At 52.7% G+C, this 20,822-nt stretch overlaps 1 protein-coding gene across 2 annotated transcripts; it reads left to right on the top strand.

Moving 5' to 3' along the window:
• Positions 1–89: 89 nt before the first annotated feature.
• On the top strand, positions 90–19,586 carry DUOX2 (dual oxidase 2). 2 transcript variants are annotated; one of them, XM_016153181.2, is made up of 34 exons: positions 90–141; positions 782–865; positions 1,166–1,255; positions 1,503–1,667; positions 2,191–2,378; positions 2,562–2,763; positions 2,905–3,071; positions 3,433–3,493; positions 3,616–3,712; positions 4,135–4,225; positions 4,496–4,598; positions 5,175–5,338; positions 5,950–6,125; positions 6,338–6,456; positions 6,823–6,960; positions 7,199–7,312; positions 7,491–7,693; positions 7,975–8,160; positions 9,281–9,506; positions 9,586–9,679; positions 11,284–11,471; positions 12,073–12,142; positions 12,572–12,655; positions 13,175–13,353; positions 13,446–13,676; positions 13,865–13,964; positions 14,613–14,662; positions 14,948–15,075; positions 15,305–15,458; positions 16,572–16,801; positions 17,028–17,186; positions 17,535–17,690; positions 17,795–17,923; positions 18,223–19,586. In XM_016153181.2, exons 2-34 carry the CDS (start codon positions 796–798, stop codon positions 18,343–18,345), a joined length of 4,635 nt encoding a protein of 1,544 aa, XP_016008667.2. In that variant the 5' UTR covers positions 90–141; positions 782–795; the 3' UTR covers positions 18,346–19,586. The 2 variants fall into 2 exon arrangements, with proteins under 2 accessions (XP_016008667.2, XP_036073787.1); XM_036217894.1 differs by lacking the exon at positions 1,166–1,255.
• Positions 19,587–20,822: the final 1,236 nt, after the last annotated feature.

Raw genomic sequence — 20,822 nt, 5'->3', positions numbered from 1 at the left:
AGAGGGGGCGGTCCCTATGCAAATGAAAGGGCCCAGCCTCCTCAGCAGGAGCAAGAGCCCGGAGTCCAGATACTCACTCCTGGAGCTGGTCTGGCCAGAGTGGACACCGCTTAGCTGGCCTCAGAGAACCCAGAGAGGAGGGTGAGAATGCATCCGGGGAGGCTGAAGATCTGCGGAGCTGGGGGCTGGGTGGAGTGGGGTGGTGGAGTCAGGAAACAGAGCAGAGATGCAAAGATTCCCAGAGGAAAGAAAATTTCTGACCCTGACTGGGGCCCTGAACCAGAGAGCTTGGATCCGGGCTTGGGGCCTGATCTTCTCAATCTTCTCATCCCTTGTGTCCATGCACAGACATTCACTGCGGGGTATGAGGGGCTACAGGTCCGGGCCTCTAGCTCACTAGCCGCTTTCCTTTCCCTGCTTCCTATAGGAAAAGCAGTTCCTAGGGGGCTGGGAGTGGGGATTGGAGGCATTGCCCCCGGGGGGGGGGGCTTGGGAGGCTGGAGGTACAGCCCTGCCAGGGACTGACATGTCCCACAAGACTTGTGCCTCGTGAGTTCCTGTGATCAGGGTTAGTTCTTCGACGAGGTGGAGGGTGGGGACTAGCGTCGGTGCCTACACGGCTGCCAGGAGTCCTAAAGAGACTGGCGTGCGGGTGCTGGTCCTTGGTAACACTCCAAAAAGTTTTGCTCCAGAAGTGGAAACAGCTGGTACTTCCTCCCTCTGTGCCGGCTGTGGGGGACGTCAGCTCCGGGTCCCACACATCCTACCTCCTATCCCCCAGGCTACAGGGTCAGCATGCTCCACGCAAGGCCAGAAACACTGGTGCTCCTGGGAGCTCTACTGACTGGACCCCTGGATCTAGCGGGTAAGCACCAGCTCCCCCCCCCCCCCACCTCCAGCTTCAGGATGTCATCCAGTCTCCCCTGGGGATAAGAGAAGGGAGAACTGAGATCAAGCAGTTTCCTGAGGCTGGAAGATCAGGTCAGATCTCTGAGTGGCTCAGCTGGAGGGAAACTTTCCAGCGCAGCCTCCACGACGTGCAGGTATCTCCACTTGGGTCGGTTTGGGGGTGCCCCGCCAGCCAGAGAAACACAGACGGAGACCGTCGGGTCCCAGAGGTGTCGCAGGGAGTCTAGCACTGAGGGGACCACTTTCTGACCCGCAGGCGGCCAGGACGCACTCTCACTGCCCTGGGAAGTGCAGCGTTATGATGGCTGGTTCAACAACCTGAGGCACCACAAGCGCGGAGCTGCGGGTGCGTCCTACGGCCAGGGTGAAGACAAAGACGCCGGGCAGTAGGCGCGGAGAAGAGGGAAGAGCGCGCCGCCAGATGCCTGGCTGCCTGCGCCCGGAACTCCGATGCACTTCTGGGGCCAGGAGACCTTGGGGAGAGGGGGTCTCGTCAGTGAGAGGTGGTGGTTGAGGGAAGAGTAGGTCAAGGTTCGTGGGCTTGTTGGGGACAGAGTGCTTTGGCAAGCCTCTCTCCCTCCTGCTTCCTGCAGGCAGCAGACTGCAGCGCCTTGCACCAGCCTACTACGCGGATGGCGTGTATCAGGCTCTGGGGGAGCCGCTACTGCCCAACCCGCGCAGACTCAGCGATGCTGCCACGCAGGGCAGAGCCGGGCAGGCGTCCCACCGCAACCGCACCGTGCTGGGGGTCTTCTTTGGTAAGGTCAAAGGGGAGAAACACGGAGATTGACCCACTGAGGTCCCTCTGCAAGTCCACAAAAACCAATCTGGGTCTCCCAGCCACCTCTTCCCCCCACCAAGCAGCGCTTCGAGCCTTTCCTCATCTCGGAGTGATTTGGATGTCGATGCAGGGATATTTTCTCCTATGATTTCGTTTGCCCCTTCCTCCAAACCCAGGAGTGCCAGTGGGCCCGCACTATAGCTCTTAGTAGATGAGTCCTCTACCACCCATATCCTCCCGATATAATCACACTCTTCCCCTCCTCCTATCTGTTAGAAGATCACTTGTGAGAGCCTTTATATTATTAAATTGATTCTCACAACAAAGTTATGAGGTTGGTGGAGAGGGTACTATATTCTCACTTTGCATATTAGAAAAAAGCCACAGAACTGGTGGCGGAGCTTGCACTCGAACAAACCTGCCTTTTGACTCAGAAACTTGGAGTCTGCCCTGGCCATGAGGAGTGGGGATTCTCACTATATTGCACTCCTGACCCGTAGGCTACCACGTACTCTCGGACCTGGTGAGTGTAGAGAGACCCGGCTGCCCCGCCGAGTTCCTCAACATCCACATCCCGCCTGGAGACCCCGTGTTCGACCCGGACAAGCGCGGGGACGTGGTGCTGCCCTTCCAGAGGAGCCGCTGGGACCCCAAGACCGGACAGAGCCCCAGCAATCCGCGGGACCTAGTGAGACGAGGCAGGCGGCGGGGAGGGGGCCGCGCCAAGGAGGGTGGGGCCCTGTGCCCAGAGCCTGGCATGGTCGGGTGGCAGAGGCTCCCATCCCCCACCCACGGACACCCGCCTGGCCCTGGCCTTCCCTTAACCTCGTCCGCTACCCGACCCCGACTCACCAGTCTGTGACCCCCGCAGACCAACGAGGTGACGGGCTGGCTGGACGGCAGCGCCATCTACGGCTCCTCGCACTCGTGGAGCGACGCGCTGCGGAGCTTCTCCGGGGGGCAGCTGGCGTCCGGGCCCGACCCCGCCTTCCCCCGGGACGCGCAGAGCCCCCTGCTCATGTGGAACGCTCCCGACCCCGCCACGGGACAGCGTGGGCCCCAAGGGCTGTACGGTGAGGTGGCGGGGCCGGGTAGGGGCGGGGGCGGGACCTAGCGCCGGCCGGGGCTGCTTGGAGGGCGGGCTGCGGTCCGCGAGGTGCGGCTCCCCTGGGTCACGCCGCCGCTCATCTCCCCTGTGCCCGCGTCCGATGCAGCCTTCGGGGCGGAGCGGGGGAACCGCGAGCCCTTCCTGCAGGCGCTGGGCCTGCTCTGGTTCCGCTACCACAATCTGTGTGCACGGAGGCTGGCCCGCGAGCACCCGCACTGGGGGGACGAGGAGCTGTTCCAGCACGCGCGCAAGAGGGTCATTGCCACCTACCAGGTCAGTCGCACGGCATGCCCTCCCACCGTGTCCTGCTCCCCAGGAGACTCTGTATTTCCACAGAGCCCTCCATCCTTGACCATCCGCCGCCCAGAAACGACCTCTTCCGGGGGGACACCCCTCCCCGGAGAGCTAACGTCTAGGAACAGACCCTGAAATGTTAAGGAGACACGAGAGGTTTAACTCCCCCACGGCGAAATCCCCTGTGCCTTTCGGGGACAGGCCTGTTTGTCTGAGTTGCCTCTCCCATGACTGCCCCTGCCTGGTTCTCATCTCCCACCTAAGTCTTCCTTGAGCTCAGATCCCTTCTGGCCTAGCAGCTCCAGCACTCGCCTCTTCTTCCCTGTCTCTTGACCCTCAGAACATCGCTCTGTATGAGTGGCTGCCCAGCTTCCTGCAGAAAACACCCCCAGAATATACAGGTGACAGCTTTGGGGGGACACCTTGGTCGAGGGTGTGTGTGTGATCAGGATTCATAGGAGCGCATGCCATGGGACGATGTGGGCATAAGGAACTTATTTCTTTTATTACTCTGGTGGAACAGGATACCGCCCTTTCTTGGACCCCAGCATCTCTCCAGAGTTCCTGGCGGCTTCTGAACAGTTTTTCTCCACTATGGTGCCCCCTGGAGTCTACATGAGGTAAGGGAGGTGCTGGCAGAACTGCCCAAACAGTGGCCCTGAGGTCCTGGAGCCTTTTATATACCTCCGCAGTGTCATGGGCAAAAGGAAGCAGAATTTGGAGTCCTGAAACAGGACCCTAGAGTAGGAGGTTCAGTCTAACAGGTAAATCTCTCCAACTTCTCCTTATGGCTGAACTTCAGTTGCTGAGAGCAGGATTTGTCCAGCAGCTGGGTCGCCCTTTTCTCTCCTTCCCTCCTTTCCCCAACTGTGTGAACAAGAGCAACCTCTACTTTCAATCCACGCACATTGCTAGATCCCTGTTCTGTTCAAGGAAGTTCAGGGGCCATCCCTCTGTCCTGGCCAACCCCATCCGAGTCCCTCAACTCCATCTCAGCTTCTTTTCTGAATTCCCTTACCGCATCCTTGATTCCCTATTTCAGAAATGCCAGCTGCCATTTCCAGAAGATCTTCAACAAGGGTTTTGGCACCTCCCCAGCTCTCAGAGTCTGCAACAGTTACTGGATTCGGGAGGTCAGCCTGGGTTCAGAGTCAAGGGAAGATGGGTCAAAGTCAGTCTCGTCACACAGGCTGGGAAAAACAATGATTCCAGTTCTTGGGTATTGTTACTCAAGGGTGGTGTGAGATGATCAGAAAATTATTTGGAAACAACAGCTCAAGAGAGTCTAAGACTGGCTAAGTGCTCTTTTTCCTGAGGTTCTGCAGTGGTTCAGGATGAGAAGGACTGGGCTTTTGGGGAGGGACCTGAAAGCCTACCTTATTGAGTGTGTTGTTTACTTCCAGAACCCCAATCTGAACAATGTTCAGGCTGTGAATCAGCTGCTGCTGGGAATGGCCTCCCAGATTTCAGAGCTGGAGGACAGAATAGTGGTCGAAGATCTAAGGGGTGAGCTCTGGAGCCAGAGGGGATGGGGGCCAGGAGGCTGGGCAGCCTCAGAATTCTTCTAAGTTAAACAACAGGCAGACCTAGGGTACCTACAATGCAGAAACACAGACATACACACTGCAAATAGCCATTAGAAGAAAATAAGCTTTGAATTCGTTTTCCATCAACTTACAGTTTAGTGTTAGTTTTATTTTAAATCACCTGTTTCTGAGTATGTGGGGGAAGGGTGGCACCATAATCTTTTTGATACTTAGGTCTCTGAAGGTTTTTATCCAGCCCTGTCTTGAGGTTAGGAGGTAAAGACCAGGGAATTTTCTGCTTGGTGATTAGAACAGTCTTGAGTCTTAGGAAAAGGGTCTTGCCAGAAAAAATTGCCCCTCATCACACTTGGTGACACCGATCCCATACCAAGGCAAGGTTGATATGAACACAGGTCACATGCAGTGAATGCTGTGTATATTTGTGGGGGACGGGGGAGTAGTGTCAATAGCCCAGTTCAAGGCAGTTGGGCAAAGAAGGGTTGAGGTGACCTATGTGTGGGGCAACCAAGCCTATAGCTTGGTCCTCGCTCTTTAGATTACTGGCCTGGCCCTGGCAAGTTCTCCCGCACAGACTACGTGGCCAGCAGCATCCAACGTGGACGAGACATGGGGCTGCCCAGTTATAGCCAAGCCCTGCTTGCCTTGGGGTTAGAGGCCCCAAAGAACTGGAGTTATCTCAACCCCAACGTGGATCCTCAGGTCAGGAGTAGTAACGTTAATAGTAGTAGCTAAACCTTTCCTGTGGCCATACTGTTCCAAGTCCTTTACATATGTAACTCATTTAATCTATGTTAAGAATGTTAACGGTATAGAGTAGATACTATCATTATCCCCATTTTACCAATAACCTTTTTTGGTAAGTCAGTCATAGAGGTAGGATTTAAATTCAGCTACATGATTCCAGAGTATGTTCCTCACCACTACATTTTACTGTTTCTGCTGGGTGGCCACTGGGTTGGGTACCGTTGTCCTATTCCTCCAGGGTTCCTCCACATGAGTTGAGTGACCCTGAAGCAGTTAACCATTGGGGCTAGGCAGTCTGGTAGAGATGGTCACAAGATATAGCCCTTAAGCTTCTGACAGTGGTCTCACCATGGGCAGGGATACACTGGTCCTCCCACCAGATTACCACCAGCTGAGGGGGCTGCCTAGGAAGAGGAGACTTCCTCAGGCCTGAGTAGCAAGCCAAGCAGCTGATGGGGTCCTGTGTTTGAGGAGTGAGGCCACAGTAGCTCCCCTTCCCAAAACACACACACGCATGCACGCGTGTGCACCTTTGCACACACTCTTCACCTCCTATCATGCCCCAGGTGCTGGAGGCCGTTGCTGCCCTGTACAACCAGGACCTGTCTCGGTTAGAGCTGCTCCCTGGGGGGCTCTTGGAGAGCCACGGGGACCCTGGACTTCTCTTCAGTGCCATTGTTCTTGACCAGTTTGTGCGGCTACGGGATGGTGACCGTTACTGGTTTGAGAACACCAGGAATGGGTACGGTCTGCCTGGGCTCCACCTCAAACTCCATCTCTGCCGGGGCCCAGACCCTCTGCTTGTAAATAGTCCCCATGGGCCCTTAATTCCCAGCTGGCCCACTCCCTTCCCAGCCCCTCTGGGTCTCTTTCCACATCTAGGTCTGTGTTTGAGATTGCAGGAGGCCTGCATTCCCTTCCCATCTCAACAATTTCTGGCTTCCTCCAACTTAGGCTGTTCTCTAAGGAAGAAATTGCAGAAATCAGAAACACCACTCTACGGGATGTGCTGGTGGCTGTCACCAGCGTGGACCCCAGTGCCTTGCAGCCCAATGTCTTTATCTGGAGTGAAGGTGGGTGGCCTGGGAAAACACAAACGATGGCAGCCTGAGAAAAGACCAAGGTTGGGGGATCACTTGGAGCTGCCCAGGGAGCTAGGTGCCAGGGGGCCCCTTCTGTGTCTGGCTGGTCACAGGAGATGACATTAGGTCATCTCCTCCAGTAGGGACTAGACTGGTTTGCAGGCTGCATCCTGTGGTCAAACTATTGTGGGTGCTGAGAGATGGGATATGGATGGGGACTTTTTGAGGGGAACATGTTCCAGGGAGGTGAGTTTGGGAGGGAGGAAGGTACATGGTTCTTTATAGGAGAGAGAGAAGGATGCTTGGCCAAGGAGTGGGATCCTCAGGCTTTGAGGTTTTCTGTGCCCTTTTCCTCAGGTGCACCATGCCCTCAGCCTCGACAGCTCACAACTAAAGACTTGCCACCCTGTGTTTCCATGACCGTGTATGACTACTTTGAAGGCAGTGGTCCTGGTTTTGGTATCACCATTGTGGCTCTCTGCTGTCTTCCACTAGGTGAGACCTTCACCTCCTCACCCATCTATTTCTTCCTAGCTGCCCCCTCCCCACAGACTGCCCCTGCCATCTCCTCCCCCCACCCCATATCTCCCTCGCCCCGCCGCCCCATTACCTGCTGGCCTGCAGGGCTAGCTCCAGGCTCAGGGGCCCTTAAAAGAGTGGGCAGCAGCCAAAGCCTTAGTGAAGCTACAGGCAATAGGCTCCCCTCCCTATTGACTCCTCTGATCCCCTTTAGTGAGTCTGCTTATCTCTGGGGTGGTGGCCCATCTCCGGGGCCTAGAACGTAAGAAGCTACAAAAGAAAGGCAAAGAGAGTGTGAAGAAAGAAGCAGCCAAAGATGGAGTACCAGGTGAGATGGGACAGAGAGGTTGGGAGGAGGGGACAGATGGAGGAAAGAACAAGGTTACAGATGAGGGGAGAAAGCCAGGCTTTGGGGTGCCTGCTCAGACTGGTGGAGCGATGTCAGCCTGAAGGTAGGGGCTGTGGGACCTCTGCTGAACTGTTCTGCTCCATGGTCCCCTCCCCAGCAATGGAGTGGCCGGGCCCTAGGGAGAAGAGCTACCCCGTCACCATCCAGCTGCTTCCAGACCGGCATCTGCAGGTTCTGGACTGGCGTCTCTCTGTGCTGCGCACCATCCAGCTGCGGCCCTCACAGCAGGTCAATCTCATTCTGTCCAGCAACCGAGGACGCCGCACCCTGCTGCTCAAGATCCCCAAGGAGTATGACCTGGTACAGCCCATTTTGCCTCCCCTCTCACAGTGAGTCTTCTCAGGTCACCCTCTTCTCAGCTACAGGGTTTACCTGTGAAGATTGATGCTGAGAGGTACTCCTTTCAGAGGTCCCCAGACTCAACCTGACCCTCCCTTTGACCCCGTTGGGCCACACACCTGGTCCCAGCCTAGACAGCTGCGGGCAACTTTTTTCTCCTTCCCCCAATCCAAAGTCCTTTGAGGGGAGGCTGAACTAGAAGCTCAAGCTCTGAGCATTGGCTCAGCCTTCCTCCCACCCAGGTGCTGCTGTTTAACTCTGAGGAGGAGCGAAACACTTTCGTGCAGCATCTGCAGGATTTCTGTGTGCGCTGGGCTCTGGGCCTCAGTGTGGCTGAGATGGGTGAGAATTTGCTGTTCCGGAAGGCTGTGACCAAGCAGCAGCGGGGCCGCATCCTGGAGATCTTCTTCAGACACCTTTTTTCCCAGGTGCCACAGCTGTGCATTTTGGAGATGGGACCAGCCCAGGGGTTGGAGGGAACCTAGACCCAACAGGACTGTTCAAGGGGTGTGCTAAGTTTCTGCTCTGTGGGCTGGAGACAGACAGCCTTTGCTGAATCATGGCTTTGCCACTAGGTGTATGACCTTAGGCAGGTCATGTCATCTCTGCTCTGTATTTCAGTTTCCTCATCCATAAAGCAATAATTAAAATAGGATCCATCCCTTTGAGCTTTTGTGAGGATTTAGCAAAATAGTCTACATTAGTGGTTCTCAAAGTGTAGCCCCTGGATCGGCAGCAGTAGCTTCACTTTGGAACTTGTTAGAAATGCAAATCCTCAGCACTCCAAACCCTCTAACACCTGACCTAGTGAATCAGGAACTCTGGTGTTGGGGCCCACAAGCCCACCAGGGGATTCTGATACACTCTAAAGTTTGAAAAGCACTGTTCCGTGCACCATGTTTAGCTTATATTCTTGGTACAACGGCTCCTTGAATCGTTTCGTTACAATATTGATGAGATGCTGTAGGAACTTAATTCTTGTTTATATCAATGAATTGGTTTCATTCACTTACAGTCGCAGAACTTATCGACGATGTTAAGTAAGGACTTAACTGTATATTGTAGATATTTAACAAATGGTAGTTACATGTATATGTGACTTTTTAAATCTTTGTTCAGTGAGCAGAGACTAAATCAGGCACATGGCAACCCTGTCTGAATTGGCAACAGAACATATCCTTAGCCTCTTCCTGCCTGTTCACCCATGTCTCCTACATCTGCTGTCCCTAGTGCAGGCTCTCTCACTTTGCTTTTCCAGACTGTGCCCCTCCCTGCTCCTATCCCCTGCCCCTACAGACCCAGTACCATTATTAGTGTATAAAGTTCCTGGATCTTGGGTCCAGGAAGAAAATGGCCTGAATGCTAGAAACTCAGGTCACTCCTTCTACAGCAGAGTAGAGGCTCAAGTCAGAAGTATATCTGAGGACCAGGAGTAGCCACCAGGACTCACCCTTTCTGAGTTGGACTTTGGAGAGATGTGGGCGGTCACTGAACCGCTTCTAGGCCTCACCTCCTTCTTTCCCTCCCTCTGCTGCTGCCCGGGAGCAGGTGCTGGACATCGACCAGGCAGATGCAGGGACCCTGCCCCTGGACTCATCGCAGAAGGTGCAGGAGGCCCTGATGTGCGAACTCAGCAGGAACGAGTTTGCCGAGTCCCTGGGCCTCAAGCCCCAGGACATGTTTGTGGAGTACATGTTCTCTCTGGCTGACAAAGACGGCAATGGCTACCTGTCCTTCCGGGAGTTCTTGGACATCCTGGTGGTCTTCATGAAAGGTTAGGGGATAGTGGGCCATCCCAGGAGCCAGGAGTCTTTCAGGAGAGAGCCAACCTGCATTACCCTTCCTCTTTCTAGGCTCCCCAGAGGACAAGTCCCGCCTGATGTTCACCATGTATGATCTTGATGCGAATGGCTTCCTCTCCAAGGATGAGTTTTTCACCATGATGCGGTATGGGCAGGACCTTCCAGTCCTGAGATCTCCTGGTGTTTTAAGCAGGAGAACAAGTCAGATCAGAGGAGGAGAGGAGAGGAAGCGACATGGCTATCTGCACTGAGAACAGGCCCTCAGTGCCTCCTAGACTCAGAGCAGCCAGCTACGAAAATTTACCTGGCCAGGCCCTTGCCTCCAGGAGGGTCTATATCTGCACTGTCAACATCAGCCAGAAATTTTCCTCCTCTAGTTAAAAGAAGACGAAACAGAAATAATCAACATCAATATGACCATTAACACCTTTTGGATGCTTTAGGCTCTTTGTAAAGTCTTCCATGCTTTATACAGTGAAATAATGGGTGGATGGAGGTTGGATGACCTTGGTCATTCTTCCAGTATTAATCACCATGACAGAGAAAGTTCTATTTTCCAACCCTTCTCTCTTCCTGCTTCTTAAGCCTTTTCAGGTTGTGATATGCTGATGAAGGTCTTTTTTGAACTCACAGACTTCTCATTCCTAAAGACAATGCTCCAGTAATACAGTCCCCTTCAGCTCCATAAGGATAGAGTTCATATCTCTCTTTGTTCCCTACAGAATCTACCTCCTCCGAGCTCTGATTGGCACATAGCAGGCACTCAATATATAGTTAACTGAATAAGATTAAATAAATGAGCAAATTAATAAATAGAATTCATATATCAGCCCATATTTCTTTAACTTTTTCACTCCTTTAAACATTTCCATTGACTTCTGCATTACCCTTAACTGCAACATCCCTCTTACAAGCCCAGATGCCACAATGCAACGTGGGCTTCTAGAAGGGCTAGGGTGAAACTGATTGTAGTCTGTACCTTGCTGGGTGTGCCATGGCAGGCCCGGGCCTGGGCAGGGCCTAAGGAGTCTAGCAGAGGATCCCTGCCATCAAAGGGTGAGCTCCCACCTTCTCATCCTGTACACAGTGTGGATCTTGCTCAGTTTCAATGGGATGACATATTGTTTTAATGTAATGGCAGTTCTTGCTGTGCCATGTGGAAGAAGGTGTTTTTCTTCTGGACTCACATAAACTTGCATGGCTTGTTTGTTTTGTTCCCAAGCACAGGCTAAGAAAAAAGTATGGCCACTACAGCTGCCATCTTGGATGCTGTCAGATTGGGTGTGGAGACACTGCTGCCCATCCCTGGGGTGTTGACACAAGGAAGCAGTAGCCATTGCGGCTACAACCCCTTCTCCCAGCTATCTGTGCCCCCACTGGGCTGTGAAAGGGGGAGCCCAGTGATGGTGTGGTGGCATCAACAAAGAGTGCACAGAGAGCCTGTGATACAAGGAGGCTTTGGCACACCTGGACAGGTCCCTACACTAAGTGCACATTCATCCCAGCCTTAGATGCCCCTGTGTGTGAGGACTGCTATCTCTAATTGGTCAAGGTCACTTTCTGTTTTGTTCTGCCTTTTGAGACCATTGTTACCCACCCCCAGCTTAGTGTCAGGTGCAAACTAGATGAACACCTCAGTGCTATTTCTTGGGTCACTGGCAACCACATTAGATTATCTGGGGCCTGCCCCACCCTGCACCTGCCTGGGCTTGACCTCAACAGGCTGCTCTGTCTCTGGTTCTCCGCCAGGTCCTTCATTGAGATCTCTAACAACTGCCTGTCCAAGGCCCAGCTGGCTGAGGTGGTAGAGTCCATGTTCCGGGAGTCGGGCTTCCAGGACAAGGAGGAGCTGACATGGGAGGACTTCCACTTCATGCTACGGGACCATGACAGTGAGCTCCGCTCCACACAGCTCTGTGTCAAAGGTGGAGGTGGAGGTGTGTAAGTATGAAAGGAATGGCCAGAGCCAAGGAAGGGCATGTCCTTAAAATAAGAGTTCCTGGTGGATAGGACCCAGGTCTTATTTCTTTCTTCGCCTTTGGTGCATAGCACATAGCCAGGCATGTGTAATCAAGAGCATCAGATAAAGCTGTGTGCAATTTGTGCCCTGCGCAAAAATGTTCCCTGAGGGATCAAGAGCGGGCTGACATACAGCCTACATGCTGCTCTCCAAGCCATGTGCATTGGTCTTGGGTATGTCTGGCCAGAGGAGAAGGCGCTACTTTTTTTTTTTTTTTTTTTTGCACAAAGGATTTGCAGGTCCAGGCATCTACTTGGAGGGGGTCCCTTTTTCTAACTGCAGAGTTGCCACGTTGTCTAGCAGTGGCTGCCCTATGTGCACTGAGTACTCGATGTGGGGAATGAGGGGAACAAAGCTGGAGCAAGAGATGGGGACATGACCAAGTCACTGGCAAGTGCTGTGGCAGCCTTCCCAGAGGGACAGTGGGGCATGGTGGTGGTGGAGGGACAACCTCCCACCCCACCCCACCCTACCACCCTTATTGGGAAGCCTGTCCAGCCTCTCATTCTTCTCCCCAGGTGTTGGAGACATCTTTAAACCAAACGTCAGCTGTCGAGTTTCATTTATCACTCGGACTCCTGGGGGACGGTGAGCAGGAATGGGGCATTGGGAGGTCCCTTCGGCCAAGGTCCTCTGCAGAGAAATGAAGGAAGTAGGGCTGGCCAAATCCACCCCTGGGGTCAGACATTTGCCCTCTGAAAGTAGCTCTTAATGTATGGTCAGTCCTATGGCCCAAATTCCAGCTGCCTCTCACACCCTGTGCTGCTCAGAAGCCTGGCTCTCTGCCTGCCACTCTAGGTCAAGACCATCCTACAAAACAGATGACCAGATCATATTCATTCATTTCGCTTTGCCTTCTGCCTACTCCTCTCTGACCAGTTTTATGGGCAGGTTCTATGGACAGGAAGGAGTCCCAGAATCCACCCCTCCCCAACTCTATGCCACTTCCAAGCTCTGACCTGGTGGTTCTTCTCCTGGCTGCAAACATGAGAACTTGCCCCATTTCCCTTTTCTTAGTACCTGCTCCCACGGAATGGGACTCCCTGCCTCAGAAGCCCCAGAGCTGGGAGGCTCTGGGCTGAAGAAGAGGTTTGGCAAAAAGTGAGTGTTTCCCAGACCCCAGGGTCCAAGGAGTCATGGGGAGAGATTCTCTAGGCTCTGCCCACAACATCTTAACACACAAGGGACCATTCAAAGTCTCATTCCATTTGTTCCTGGCCTGATTGACGGGCTATAGAGTCGAATGCTCAATACCCTAATCTTTAGGCTAGGGGCCCAGCACTCAGATATAACACCGAGATGGCAGAAAAGGGGCCCCTGGTTCCTACCTGCTTTAGGCACAGCCGTGAAACCTGTGCATGGGACAGGATGAGGGGAGGACAGAAAAAATAGGAGAAAGAGGAAGTTAAGTAGTGGGGAGACAGAAGAGGGGGGCGAATGGAAAAAATAAAGGTGAGAGATAAATGTTTGGGAGATTAGGAGTCCACCCCCCAAATGCTTTTTCCTTCCTCTGTTGTGGCCCATCCTGACCCCCATCACGTCACCAGGTCTCCTTCACAGGGTGGCGTTTATGGGAGGCCAGAGTACCTTGACCTTACAGCCCCCTGCCTTTCACTGCAGGGCAGTGGTGCCCCCTCCCAGGTTGTACACGGAGGCGCTGAAGGAGAAGATGCGGAGGGGCTTCCTGGCCCAGAAGCTGCAGCAGTACAAGCGCTTCGTGGAGAACTACCTGCGGCACATCATGTGTGTTGCCATCTTCTCGGGCATCTGTGCTGGCCTGTTTGCAGAGCGTGCCTACTGTATGAGTTCCAGGTTTGGGGCAGTGGGGAGGGACATGTGGAGAGCCTTCCGATTGCTGTTCCTGCTCTTCAGTGTCCCACTCTGTCTCCAGACTACGGCTTTGCCTCGCCATCCTCGGGGATTGCAGAGACCACCTTTGTGGGCATCATCCTGTCGCGAGGCACGGCCGCCAGCGTCTCCTTCATGTTCTCCTACATCCTGCTCACTATGTGCCGCAACCTCATCACCTTCCTGCGAGAGACCTTCCTCAACCGCTACGTGCCCTTTGACGCTGCAGTGGACTTCCATCGCTGGATTGCCATGGCTGCCGTTGTCCTGGCCAGTATGTGGCTACTGGGCAACCTCCCCATTGCTGCAGCCACCTGGGTCCACCTGGGTCTAGCTGTGGGGGAAACAGTGAGGCGACTGGAGCTATTATACTTCCATCCCTCCCTCTGTGACTCCTCTATCCTTTGGGGTTGGATGAAGAGTTGGCCATGGGTACCATCTCTAACAGCCTGTCTCTTTCAGTTCTGCACAGTGCTGGCCATGTGGTCAATGTCTACATCTTCTCAGTCAGCCCCCTCAGCCTGCTGGCCTGCATCTTCCCCAACGTCTTTGTGAATGATGGGTCAGTTCTGGGGAGGGTGCCCTAGGGATACCTAGGCAGGCCTAAGAGTATAACAGAAAACAAATAGATGGCCCTAGACACTGAGGAAGAAGACCTGCTCGAGGAAGCTGAGAGATGACTTTCATGCCCTCAGTAAGGAAGCTGGCCATGACTTCCCAGAAAAGGAGTTTAGGAGATGAAGTTGGAGACTTTTTCCCACGTGTGCCTTACACACAGCTTGCCATCTGAGCCATTCACTGCACAGACATTTATGGAACATGTTTTATGTGTCCATCCAGAAGCCAGAGAGTAGGGCTGCCTCAAGATACATGCAATCACTCAGCAGATACTTACTGGGCATTTACTATATGCCTGGCATTGTCTGAGCTTAGGGACAAGCCAGTGAGCAAACCACACACTCCTGCCCTCATAGAGCTTATGAAACATGAACCAAGCAAGCAAAGGTCAACCAAAAAGGAGATTTCAGAAGAACTGAGAGCAGAGGGTGTAACTGTGGGAGGCTGGGTGTCATGTTTCTTGGAAGGATCCCTGACTTTCTGGGTGGAGTTCCGATTCAGCCTTCAGGGCTGGCAGGATCAGAATCACATTGTAACAGTGGTGGAGCCCCTCCTGCCCCAGCCAGAGGCTCCATGTGCCTTTGTCCCACAGGTCCAAGCTTCCCCAGAAGTTCTACTGGTGGTTCTTCCAGACAGTCCCAGGTAAGGAGTAAGGCTGTGTGTGAGGTCTGGGGATTCTGTCTGAGGACTCATGCTTTTGTCTTCATCTTCCCATGAACAGGCACTTGTCTAGTCATAGTGGTTATAAGTTTCCTTTCTATCCTCCAGGACAAGCCCCAACTGCAGGCTGTCTAGTAGCAAGCTGTCCTGGGGACCAGGGAGGCATGAGGGAGGTCGGGGAAGGAGGGCAGAGCAGGGAAGTGCTCTGTTGTATTCTCAGCCCAGGCTGAGGTCCTGAGACTCTGATCCTGTCTCCCATAACCCCAGGTTTGACAGGGGTGCTTCTGCTCCTGGTCCTGGCCATCATGTACGTCTTCGCCTCCCACCACTTCCGCCGCCGCAGCTTCCGGGGCTTCTGGCTAACGCACCACCTCTATATCCTGCTTTACATCCTGGTGAGGGACTCCTCCAGGCAGGGCCGAGCTATGGGGCATGGATGAGAACTCATGATGGGTGGAAGGAGCACACTGAATTGAACCCAAGATCTCAGACTGAGACCCTAAGATCTGAGACTTCAGTCCCTGAAGCCGATGCCAGCCCAGGCAGGAAGTTTCTGGGTCAGGGGCATGCAGGAAGGGACCTGGCTGGACCTAAGCCGTACTAACTGGCCATGTATGTCTCCAGCTCATCATCCATGGCAGCTTCGCTCTGATCCAGCTGCCCCGTTTCCACATCTTCTTCCTGGTGCCTGCGCTAATCTATGGTGGGGACAAGCTGGTGAGCCTGAGCCGGAAGAAGGTGGAGATCGGTGTGGTGAAAGTGGAGCTGCTGCCTTCAGGTACCAGGCCTGGCCTGACTCTGTGTGGGGAGCACTGGAAGTTGACACAGGGGACATGAAAAGACAGCTCTCCAGGCCTCCTGACCTCTATCTTGGCTTCTGATAGCCTTGGAGACACCTGCAGCTTTCCTCATGCAAATGCAGCCCCAGGAAGGGCTGTGCTTAGCCCCCAGGAGGACATGCAGACAGTGAGAAGTGACTACGAGAAAAAGCAACTGAAAGTGTAGACAGGGGTTGAAGGACAAGAAAGCTACCCCTCCACCACATGCATGGCCTGGGTACAAGGCAGGGAACCATATAGCCCTTTCCTACTCCTTGTTACAGAATAAGCCTGCTTCAGAGATAGACGAATGGCCCTGATTATGAGAATCTGCTGTTGAGAATCAATGTTGGCCAAAGTAGGGATTTGCATCTCTGTAGAGGATGCTGGAAGATGATTTTAGGTGTCATGGGACCATCTAAACTTCAGGACTCACATATTAAGAAAATTAACTTCATTTCAACTTTACTTGTGACTCTCCATTTTTAACAAAGAGAGCAGGCCAGAGGCACAGCTGTGCTCAAGCCACAAACAGTATCAGGCTAAAATTTGATAAAACACATTGCCTTCTATTTAGAGCACATTATACTTACCACCTACCTTAGTGATCTAAAGCTTCTTGTCAAGGTAAATCAAATTGAAAAACTAAATCAACTTAAAGAAAAGTATTAGATAAATGATAATGCAGGAGGTGTGTAGATACGGCCCATCACAGAGGTAACCTTCAAATGGTGGAGGTTTGGCAAACACTGAGATGGTCCTTGGGGAACCCAAGGCCCCTTGACCCTGCTGGCTGGTATCCAAGACAATGGTAATGGGTCTGAGCCCTCTATGGGAGAGGTTGCTGAGAGGAGGCAAATGGCTGGAACAGGGGAGTAGAGAAGCCCAGCTCTCAGTTTTCCCAGGAAACAGAGGAGGGGGTCCTCCAACTCCCAGCCCCAGGAGCCCTACTTGCTCAGACCGTGTTCCTGCTCCCTGTGCCTCAGGTGTATGGAGAGGACAGGTGCCTGCCAGTCCTCAGATATCAGAAGGAAGCCTTCTGATCCCTGCCCTTCTGTGCCCATGACCCTCAGGAGTAACCCACCTGCAGTTCCAGCGGCCCCAAGGCTTTCAGTACAAGTCAGGACAGTGGGTGCGGATTGCCTGCCTGGCTCTGGGGACCACCGAGTACCACCCCTTCACGCTGACTTCCGCACCCCATGAGGACACACTCAGCTTGCACATCCGGGCAGTGGGGCCCTGGACCATTCGCCTCAGGGAGATCTACTCACCCCCGACGGACAGCTGTGCCAGATACCCAAAGGTGCCCATCACTGGGAACCACTTTAGAGGCTCTATCATTGGCAGTAGGTCCCCACCCTCACTCATCCTAAGATTAGAATCTCCAGACACTCCAAGGGCAGGTTGGGAGAGGGCTGGGTGCCTCAGAAGAGGCTAGGATGCTCCCATCTCCTTTTTCTTATGCCTTAATTGCTAGCCCCAGAGGTGGGGAAGAGCCAGGTTTATCCCATCCACCCTTCTCTTGGCAGCTGTACCTTGATGGACCTTTTGGAGAGGGCCACCAGGAGTGGCATAAGTTTGAGGTGTCGGTGCTGGTTGGAGGGGGCATTGGGGTCACCCCCTTTGCCTCTATCCTCAAAGACCTGGTCTTCAAGTCATCCTTAGGCAGCCAAATGCTCTGTAAAAAGGTGAGCATCTCCCATTCTTTGAAGGAGTGGGGACAGATGGCCTGATTGTGTCCCCGCATTATGGCAGAGTAGCATGAAAAAAAGCCCCTGGTTCATAAGCACTGGGTCTGCGGGGGCCATTCATATCTAGTTTTTTGGATGCCAAACGTTTGAGGGATGGTAGGAGGTATAGCCAGAAGGGGCTCTGCTGGGATCTGTTGGTTAGAAGCCTTGAATCAGGTTTGTGGGTTCTGCTAGAGGTTTGGTGTCTGTGGGTGGTCTGGGCTTCCTAGCCTTTCAGGTGAAGGTACCTAGAGTGGAAGAACCTTGAGCTGAGCTGAGTTTTGAGCTCCAGCCATGTGTCCCCAGATCTACTTCATCTGGGTAACGCGGACCCAGCGGCAGTTCGAGTGGCTGGCGGACATCATCCGGGAGGTGGAGGAGAATGACTGCCTGGACCTGGTGTCCGTGCACATCTACATCACCCAGCTGGCTGAGAAGTTCGACCTCAGGACCACCATGCTGGTACGTCAGGGACAACCAAGCGGCATGGGTGGACCACCATCTGGGCTAGGAGCTGACCCTGGCTCTGCCTGGCTCTGCCCTTCCTCCTCCTTTCCCTCCCCCAGTACATCTGTGAGCGGCACTTCCAGAAGGTGCTGAACCGGAGTCTGTTCACGGGTCTGCGCTCCATCACCCACTTTGGCCGCCCCCCCTTTGAACCCTTCTTTCATTCCCTGCAGGAGGTTCACCCAGAGGTTAGTCCTACCCCTGCCCATCCTCAGACTCTGACCTTCCCCTCTCTGGATTTCCTGGCCCTCTTTTATTTTGAATGGAGAACCCCCAAACCTGGCCTCAGGTTGGGGTCAAGCATTGGAGGAAGGCTTTAACTCCACCCCCATCCCCCAGCTCAAACCTGCTCCTCAGGGCCTGAGATAGATGCCCTGGTCATTTGAGCCAGGCTTAAGAAGCAGTTTTCTCCTGGGAAGTGATCCCCTCAAGCCTGCAGACCTCTCCTTCTCTCTGCAACTGCTCTCTCTCTCCACAAACTTGACAGGTACGGAAGTTTGGGGTATTCAGCTGCGGCCCACCAGGAATGACCAAGAATGTAGAGAAGGCCTGTCAGCTCATCAACAAGCAGGACCAGGCCCACTTCATACATCACTACGAGAACTTCTGAGCCTGCCCTACCTAGTTTGCTTCCCCTCTGTGAACCAGCCCTGACTGCTGTTTCTCACTCAGAATCCACCTCCAGCCTCTTCCTCATTGCCCCATTATGTCCCATGCTCTGAGAAAGTAAAGGACAACCCTCTAGCTCAAGTCACCACAGGTTGTGACTGACCAAGTGGGGAGGAGACAGCTCCTGCCTTCCATCAACTGTGGAGGTGGCAGCAACATTTGCCTCCGGCAGGTCCCCATGTCTGTTTTACTTCCACAAAATCAATGTATTGCTTTGGCATTTTCTTCACCTAAGCATTTGAGGGAGGATGGGGTAGGAATACCTGATGAGAAGAGAAGGCTGAGTGAACATCTCCTCAGAGCTCAGCTCAGCTGTGATGCTTAGAACCTGGGCCGCCCAACTGCCTCGATTCAGTCTCTGAGGCCGTTTTCTTCCTGCTCTGCCCCTACCCCTTTCTGCTCCTAGAGGGTCAGGAATCCTGAGGAATAATGTGGACAAAGATGCCTCCCCAGCCCTGATGTTCCTGGTGTCAACCAGCAATGCCTGCTGTCCTGAACTCTTAGCAGGTCCTCTCTGAGCTCACTGGAGCAGCCCTGGGGCTGTGGGACCAGGGGAGTCCAGCCAGTCTGCCAGACATCCAAAACTCCCTCTCGGTCCCCAACTTACACAACAGTTGGGTGACCAGCTGTCCTGGTTTGTCCAGCACTCTCCCAGTTTTAAAGCTGAAAGTCTTTTGTCCTAGGAAACCCCACAGTCCCAGGCAAATCAGGACATTTGGTCACCTTACACAGGAGCCAACCTGGGACATCATCTCCATACTCAGCTCTTTAATGCCCTTCCCTTTTCTTCTTCAACTGGCTCTTTCCTGTAAACCAGAGCTTTAAAATTTTTTCAAATTTAGGCATAATTTGCATACAGCAAAGTGTATAAATCTTAAAGTTACCATGTATACTGGTTACAACTACATTTCCATCACCCCAAGAACTTCTACTGCTGTGGTTTCTGTTATTCCAGATTAGTTTCGCTCATACCGAATACAGTCTTTTGAGACCTCTTTTACGCAGCCCAAGGCCTTTGTGATTCATCCATGTTGTTGTGTGTACCGATAGTTTTTATTTTCATTACTGAGTTGTGTTACAGTGTTGAGATGTACCAGTTTGTTCTTCCGTTCTTCTGTTGATAGGCATTTGGGTTGTTTTTAGTTTTTCACAATTAAGAATAAAGCTGCTTGTACATGCTTATACCTGTCTTTTGGTGGAAATAATGCACTCACTCCTCCTGGGTTTATACCTAGAAGCAGAATTGCTGGGTCATGGAGTTCTCCAGCCAATAAGACCAGTGGCAGGGAGTTTTGGGCCATCTCCACATCCCTGACCCAGGATCCTCTCCTTGTTGGTCTTAGCTTACATTTTCTGATAAGCCAAATGCCTTTGGTCCCCAACTCTCTATACTGAAGGGATCTCTCTGACAGAACTAGAAGGGCACTGGGTAAGGAGCCACGAGACCTGGACTCTAGTGCCAACTTTACCCCTAAGTAGCTACAGAGGAAAATCCCTTACCTTCTCTGAGCCTGTTTCTTCATGTATTAAAATGTCTATCTGGGTATAAGGAAGTCAGATAGTGATACTGGTTTGGGAAATTATACAGATGAGAAAATATATGTGTTGTCTACTGATTTTAGCCTATTGACAATTAGTGTTGTGACTGAACTGGTCCTTATGGTTCTTCTTGTGATTGCAAGACACCCTCAGTAATAACCATCAGGAAACTTTGAAAGAGACAAGATTTAATATTTACAGGTCCTGAGAGTTACATAGCACACCTAGGGCCACACCGTACACCGTGAGGTCATGGGGGTGGGGGGGGGGGAGAGAGAGAGAGAGAGAGAGAGAGAGAGAGAGGGAGAGAACCTGGGTTGTTTTTATTAGGGTTGAGGGTGGTGGCCTAGGGTTTCCACAGGATCACTATTGGTAAACTTAAAACATAAAAGTGGGAATTTAAAGCTCATAAAGAAAAAAACAAGTGGCCCAAAAGGTCAGTTATTGAAATCAACCAAGATCTCTAAAACAAATGAGCCAGGGCCGGAGGGTTAGGGGTACGCTCATGGCCTAGCTCTTTATCTAGTAGTGTGGCTGGCAATGTGTTTATTCGAGATAGCCATCTTTGAAGTGAATGCCAATCAAAGCTTAAGTAAGACATTTGCATTATCCCCCCCCAAAAAGAAAGGAAAACAAAAAACACAGCTGTCAGGGCTTACACTACAGTATGAAAATATTTTATACAATTGCCAATGTGCGATGATTATTAATATACCTATCAATAACATCACGCCAATGGGCTTCCAGCATTACTGTGCCTCGTGAGGTGTACAATCAGTTGTTAATCCTAGACACCAGCCCCTTAAGTCTTGGCCTTGCCTTTATTCCCAAATCTGGCCCATTAGTGACTTCCTTATTCCTTTCTAAGGACCACTCAAA

Source organism: Rousettus aegyptiacus, unplaced genomic scaffold (assembly GCF_014176215.1).
Source record: "Rousettus aegyptiacus isolate mRouAeg1 unplaced genomic scaffold, mRouAeg1.p scaffold_m13_p_3, whole genome shotgun sequence".
In the NCBI taxonomy this organism is placed as follows: Eukaryota; Metazoa; Chordata; class Mammalia; order Chiroptera; family Pteropodidae; genus Rousettus; species Rousettus aegyptiacus.
Note: the sequence above shows the minus strand (reverse complement) of the source record. Positions and strands in the feature narration are given on the sequence as shown.